Here is a 7,700-nt window from a genome sequence, read left to right as displayed (position 1 = left end):
CTATTTGTTTATTCTATTTTTCATAACAATAAAATAGTTGCTCAAACCATTTATTGTCATTATAATTGTGTCTTTGCATCGAGTGCTATTGATTAATTATGTACTTTGATTGTTTACAGTAACAGAAACAATAATACATCGGGAAATCATATTTTTCTTGCATTGTTCATTATGAAAACATTTCACAAATAACAAAATCGAAAATCGACCTTCAGTGATTGATACGGAATTTTAAGCAAAGTATTTTAAAAGAACTTTGAAATCGTTAAAAATTGCGACCTGTGACTTAATTTGTGAAAATCTATTTTTGAATCTCTGCGCGTCCGTCCGTCGTATTTTTGGTGAAAGGAGAAGTAATTGTTGAGGAAGCAAGGGGAGCGAAGAAAAAGAAGGGTGAATGAAAGAGAAAAGGAAAAGTAGGGGATGTAAAGGGGAGCGAATATGAAGTAGGGTAGTGATGGGTTGGGGAAGGAAGGGTTGCGAATGTAGGAAAAGTTACATTTAAAAGGAGTATATGATGAGTTTCAGAGGGGAAGTGATGGTAGAAGGTGAGGGAAGCATAAGTTGGAATTTGAGAGAAAAGAATAAGATAGGCTAGCATAGTATTCAATGGGATAGGATTGGACTTCTATGAAAATACGAGATTAGATAGAAAAGTAGAGGGAAGGAGTGCAATGGGGAAGGGGTTGATTTATGAAACCTAGCTAATATATTGTTAGGCTACGACAACCTTTTTTGAAACGGCCTGTTGCCCACTTAGAATATTTTTTGGGGTTTCATAGCCTTAGACAGTAATCCTTATAGTTTTTTCCGTTGATTCGTTCATCGTACCTTTTTCCCAAAAGGAGATGTGGGGGGTGTAAAGTTGGAGACACATATGACTAAAGTGGAAGTATGGGAAGTTAGGGAAGAAGAGCAGGTAAAACCCAAGGAGGGGTGGGGGTGTGATAGAGGGGAAGTATTGGAGAGGAATGGAGAAAGTGACCTGAGTGTAAATAAGGACGGGAAGGAAAATTAAGGAATGCCAATTAGTGTAGCAAAGGGTTGAGAGAGTGAGAGGAAAAGGTGATTGTGAGTAGAGAAATAATGGTTGGATAGGGGAATAAAGGAAAGTGAAGGAGGGTAGTAGAAGAAGTGAGGTTTCCGTGAATTGGAATGCGGAGGGGACGTACAAAATTAGGAGTAGGGCTCAAGCGGGTGTGAGGTGAGAAGAGGAGGTGATAAAAAGTAGGCCAGAGGTAAGGGCAGGCCTATGAAAGCTAGTATTAGAGAGGAAGTAGGCGGTGATTGAAAATAGATGATAGGGAGTGGGTGACGCGAGGATATTATAATAAAGGGAGGGAATGAAAAGAAGTCAAGGAAGCGTAAGTAGGATAAGGCAGTAAAGTAGGAAAGTGAGGTAGGGGGTAGTGAAGTTGTAAAAGTAATAGGAGGGAGTTGGGAAATAGGAAAGAATAGAGGAGGACCTATAGACGCTAATATGAAATGGGAAGTAGCGTAAGTAGGGGAGTAGAAGAGGAGATTAAAAGGTGAATAGAAGAGACAATAAAATATGATCGGATGACACAGGGTTAGGATGAATCGAATAGAAGAAAGGAGAGACGTTGGATTGATAGCAGAAAATAAAAGATTTAACGAATCTAATTATTGTCTTAATAGGTTACGAAACCCTTCTTTATAGGCGCGTGGTTCCTAGTTTGACTACATTTTAATATTTTAGATAAATTTTCTCGTAACAGAATTTAATGAATTTTTTTGGATAAAGTTAAAAACTTAGATATTTATAAATAAGGTGCCTTGCGTTATACTGCGTTCTTCTGCTTAAATTTATATTTCTCCGACTCTGTGTGGCATGATTACCTTGGGGTTAAGGTCACTTCCTTGTTGCATAAGGGTGCCGACCGTAAACCAGAAGCTGTTCGCCAAATTAAAATCGTTGACTGTTCTGGGCATCGGGATGTCGTCACTGCTGGAATCCAAGGCGCTGATATGACCACCCTGACAATAGCGAGACCCCCGCCAAGTGGTGCGAAATCAAATGAGCAATTACATGGGGGTTTTTCAATTGCTTACTTTGAAAGAGTCTTTATTATAATTTGAATTTGCAAGTCAAAATACACGTAATTTATTTAAACGTTAAATTATATTAAGGATAAATTACGTATAAGGTTTTACTGTACAATGTTAGGGGAAAATGGTACTCCACGATGTTAAGAATTACCAACCACGTTCTACGTATTTTTTCCGCTATCTTCCAACGCGATGTTTTATCTAGTTTAAAAATACAAAGTTTGATTTTTTTACATTGAAAACTAATTTGACTTGAAACTTAAAAATTGCAGTCTTCTTTCTAAAATGTATTCCATTAACTGCCGGTTTGGAGGTATGACATGTTGAGAATAGGTTTACTGAACTTTATGATTGAAAATGTTATTAAAATATTTTCAAAAGACTGAAGAACGAATTGCTTCACTCTACCATATCCCTGCCAGAAAGAATGCATGATAATCTGATCAATCGTGATTTGACGGATAGGCAGAAAATAAGAAAAATCAATATTCAGAATTTATGCTATTCAGAAAAAGCTTGATGATATTCCGATTGAATTTGATTTATTGATGGATATAAAGAAAAAAGAAAAACTCAATTTTAGTCGCTCTAATTTTTTCTCGTGCTCCGCTAACTCAAAGTTTACGCAATCAGAGATAGTATTTAGTATTTTTTAATTTTTGAGATAAAATGTACTGAATTTCAAGGGATTATCTAAAATTTTAAACATCAACTTAAGAATGTTTTACTTTAAATTAATTAATATGAAATCAGTTCAAATAAATTATTAGTGGTACTTTATTTGACGTCAAACGGCGTTTAGAAGTTTATACTGTTAAATTTTACTTCATTTACTGTATGCATCATAAAGATGTTTTTCAAAGACCTTTTAAAATTTTTACATTTTCATTTAGATAATTTTAAGTTAAGTTTTAAAATTTCAAACTATGTGACTGAACATGAATTTTATACTTCTGACTATATGTGTGACCCTTAAATACACGGTCCAACTTTAAGAAATTTCTTTGGCTTCCACCTACTCGATTCATTCTAACGGAATTATTTTTGGCGGTATGGAAGAAAATCTGAGAGTAACAGCAAAGCAACATTTAATTTGAAGAATAAAGGACTTCCTGAATGACTACAAAGTACTGTTTTAGTATCTTCGTACTAATTTGTTATTCCTTCTCCAAATATTGATTCTAGCACCACTTGACAGGAGCCTACCTGTAGTGGACATTTGCAGCTTGGACATGGTTCTGGTTCTACCCATTCATATGGCGAAAATCTTGCCACTATCCAAATAGTTACAGACACCATCACGTAAGCGCCCAGCATGAATAACCAGATCTCCACCGCGAGAGGATTCATAAATGAGAAGAGTCGCGAAGGCATCCGACCGGATACCTGAAGCAATCACACGATTCTGATTACTTAATCTTTCACAAACAATAGTGAAATTGTCATTTTTATCACCTACAAATTTATATCGTGATCTGAAAAATTAATCTTTTTCATACATGTACAGTTCTTCTGAAGATCTGTACAAAAAATTTCTTCTTAAAAATCTGTTCCTAAAAATCTGTGTGTTGAAAATAAGTTCCTAAAAATTTGTATATAAAAATCAGTTGCTAAAAATCCAGAGTTCTTGCAATTCATTGGAATCAGAATTTTTAAGTAGCGGGGAATGGGTAAGACGATAATCTAGATGACGAAGAACGAAAAGGAATCCATGAAGAAGCACCTCGTAGAATATACCTTAGGGTTGAGGCCGCTTCCTTGCCTCAAGAAAGTACCAGTGATGAACCAGAAACTGTTGCTGACGGTGAACTGATTTTCAATTACGTCACTCTCTCCGAGGCAGGGATGAGGATTGTTCCATTCGTATGGACTGAATCGAGCCATCACAAAAAGAGTAAAACTGACCAGCATGTAGGCAGCCAGCACGTACAGCCAAATCTCCACGGCCAATGGATTCATGAATGAGAAGAGCCGGGTCGGTTGACTGGATGGTACCTAAATTATGTTACGCTACGATTTTAATTAAAACTGTTCCCCAATGTGTTCACTCGCACTTTGGACAATTGAAGAGGTCATGAATTTTTCTATTTATAATATTCTTTTATCAGTATTGGGGAGTGACTCATACCCTTTGAGAAGGAAATTTAATGACAGGTTGGTAATTTTGTCTTTTCTTTAAATTTCGCTGTAAAAATATTGTCCAAGTTTCAGTCGAATTGGATACTTTGCCTAGAAAAATGATAAAATCTGCTTTTTCCAGTAGAAATGAAGGAGTGCGGATGTTGGAGAAAGGCCGTCGTGACGTCTGACTATAACGGTGAGAGTATTCACTGGCGAGACGAGGCATTCCGAGTACGCCAGTGATAAGGCCGATTATAGTCAGGCGTGGTATAAAATTATACTAATCTCCAATTACGCATTGCTGTAAATGTTTCAACAGTCAGAACACGTTTATTTAATTTTCTCCTTTTAACGCCATGTGATGAGTGGGTCACGTGACCAGATTCCTATCTTACCGCCACTTTTCTTATTTCCCAACTTATATTCATACGAAACGCCATACCGAGTTGAAAATTTAGGATACTAAACAAGAAGCACTAAGAATGATGGGTCTGGTCCTAAATTTGTATAATTATGAAAAAAGTTTTTTGTATTTTTTTGCTTTTTTATAATTATTAAAGTTTAGGACCAGACCCACCTTTCTTCGTGCTTCTTATTTATTATCCCAAATTTTTATCTCGATGTGGCGCTTCGTGTGAAAATAAATTGGGAAATAAGAAAGGCGAGGGTAAGGTGGGAGTCTGGTCACGTCATCCACTTGTCACATGGTTTTTGAAATAAGGAAATAGGAAATTAGAGAAAGTAAAAAAATATTGTCGGCAGATCGTTAAAGATAGCAGACAACTTCCATATTTAATTGCTTTTGAATTCATTTCAAATATTTTATCCCTACAAAAATTTTACAATTTTTACACGAATTTTAGAAAAAATAATTTTATAGAGTGCCTATTCTTCTATTTGAGAATCTTTCCCTCTGCGGATTCTTGCGTTCCTTTTTTGACAGACTTTTGTTCATGACCCTTCAATCCTCTTCAGTAATTTTACATTTAGACTGAAACATGTGACAAAAATAATTCTTCATTGTTGTTTATTTTTTTAGTAAGATTATTTCATATCTTTGAAAAAGCTTCAGGATACCAATTACCTTTTTTTATGACGAGGTGGTAATTTAACATATTTTTTCATATTTACTCACCTTAAATAAAATTCCGATGCCCAGATTCATGAACGGTTTAGTGAAATCAATTACACTTTCCCTTGCATAGTTGATTGTCATCGAAGCAACTGCTAAATCTGCCCTCTGCAAAGCATGGAAAAAGCATGGTTATAATAAATTCCACTAAGAACACTAGACGTGAAAAAATATTGCCAGATACATGAGTAATAATATTTTTTTATTTTAGTTGAAGGCAGTCAAAGTTGTGTAATTAAAAAAATGTCAACTGCGAATATTTAAAAATTTATAAATAGAAGTGGGGTTTTAATAAAGGGAATTAGTTAAATGCATTAGTTAATCAAATAAGTAACAATTAAAAACTTTTTAAAACTTTTATGGGCTTGAAAATCTAAATAGAATTTTGGAGATACTTTGAAATATTCTTGAATCACTTCAAATCCTTATAAAATTTGTGAAATCCTTTGAAATGTTTTAAAGTCACTTTAAGTTGTTTTGGAAGTTATGTGAAATCCCTTAAAATATTTTGAAGTAATTTGAAAATTTCTACAATCTTTCCAAATACTTTGCATCGTCTGCAATTTGTTTGAAATCCACAAAAATTCATAAATATTCTGTGAATATCTTTAAGAAATGTTAGAATTCTTTGAATTATCTACAAATTATTTTAAAATATTGTAAATCCTTTGAAGTCCCATGACATTCCTCAAAATATTTTAAATTATTCTAAAATCCCTTGAAATTCTATCAAATTTTTTGAAATCTCTAGAAATAATATTGTTGAACTTTTTTAAACCTCCAGGAATATTTAAAATCTTAATATCAGGTAAACATTCTATACAGTCAAGTGATCGAACGTTCAGTATTAATGAATTAACAGATAGGAATAATTTTTTTCATTTAATATTATTTAGTTTCATTCTCTTATTAAAGCAGATCATTTAAGATCTGCATTTACAGGAACAATGAGTGCAACATTTTTGAGACATTTCGCTAAAGTTTTTTTTTAGATATACAACGTTGATTACCTTTCACATTAATTAGTAAAATATTAATACTTATGCACTTGGCATATTTATTTTATAAGTTATGTTTCTCGTTTGATTTTATTAATTTTTTGGCATCAATAACGAATGAATATGTAGTAATAAATGTTGATATTGAAAGAAAATTGTAATCTACAGTTACATTTTTCTTAGGATAGATTTTTTTAATTTTTGATTTAAAAAAAAATTCTTAAATTTTTAAATTATTATCATTCAAATTTACAGCGAAAAAAATTTGAACAAACAATTTTCATATTTTTGCTCAAGAAATGTATAAAACACATTACAATTATACATGATATTTGCTACTATGAATATCTGTTCCTTCTGTGAATACAGATTTTCGTCAATTTTTAATCGGCAGATTACGACTTTTTTAATGGAATCAATTTTAAATTACTTGAAAAAATTCTTCGCGTATGATATTTTATTGATTAATAATACTTGTTCATTTTATACATAAATTCACAACTGTACTACTTGTCAACAAATGAATTTTTCATTCTGACAAAATCAATTTCCAGTGATATCGAAAGGACCTTATCTGTCAGGATACTTTATCAGGCCACAATATTTGTTTTTCATTCGAATGAATTTGATAAAAACATAAAATTCACAACTTGACTGTTTCTCAGAAAATGAATCTTCTTTTTGTCATGCAATCGACTAGCAGTGGTTTAGAAAGGACTTTTCTTATTGAAATACTATGTCAGGTAATAATATATGTTCAGTATTTAAATAAAATTCATGAACAAATCCAGTTTTTCGTCATTTTGCGACCAGCATATTGAGATTTTTCTTTAAAAAAATTCAAATTACTTAGGAATATCCGTTCCTTATGATACATAATTAGAGTACAATAATTGTTTATTTTATAAACAACTTCATAAACTAATTCACAACCTGAGTACTTGTCAACAAATGAATAATGATGATTTGTCAGTGATACGATTTGTTATTTATTTTAAAAATTCTATAAAATAATACGGAGTGAGGCTTAAAAAAAGACATTACTTTGCGTTATTTGATGATAAACTGGTATAAAAATAATACAATCCTTATATCAATAATTGCATATTACAATTCACACTTTTAGATTTGAAGTTTTACATAGCTCTTTTGTAATATTTCTAGTTCTGTTCTGTAATAAATCCTAAAATAATTGTAAACTTTATCCAAATGCAGTAACGTCCTCTACGAGGGTAGTTCAATAAGTCCTTAGAATGAAGTATAAAAACAATTTTTTATGGGTAATTTTTTTTTTATTTTTCAACATAATCTCCTTGGAGCTCTATAGACTTAGTCAATCGCTTTTCAAGTTTTTTTAATCCTTCAGAAAAGTGCGTTTT

General features: G+C 32.5%; 1 protein-coding gene across 1 annotated transcript in view; it reads right to left on the bottom strand.

The window, feature by feature from the left end:
* LOC117178454 (glutamate receptor ionotropic, kainate 2-like) overlaps positions 1 to 5,407 on the bottom strand; it is a 116,629-nt gene extending 111,222 nt beyond the window's left edge. The window contains exons 1-2 of the mRNA XM_033369881.1: positions 5,327 to 5,407; positions 3,808 to 4,065 (exon numbers count right to left, since the gene is read on the bottom strand). Of these exons, the coding sequence (XP_033225772.1) occupies positions 3,808 to 4,065; positions 5,327 to 5,407 (339 nt within the window). The remainder of the gene's footprint in view (positions 1 to 3,807; positions 4,066 to 5,326) is intronic.
* Between the last annotated feature and the right edge of the window lie 2,293 nt (positions 5,408 to 7,700).

This window comes from Belonocnema kinseyi, chromosome 8, assembly GCF_010883055.1.
Source record: "Belonocnema kinseyi isolate 2016_QV_RU_SX_M_011 chromosome 8, B_treatae_v1, whole genome shotgun sequence".
Taxonomy (NCBI): Eukaryota; Metazoa; Arthropoda; class Insecta; order Hymenoptera; family Cynipidae; genus Belonocnema; species Belonocnema kinseyi.
Note: the sequence above shows the minus strand (reverse complement) of the source record. Positions and strands in the feature narration are given on the sequence as shown.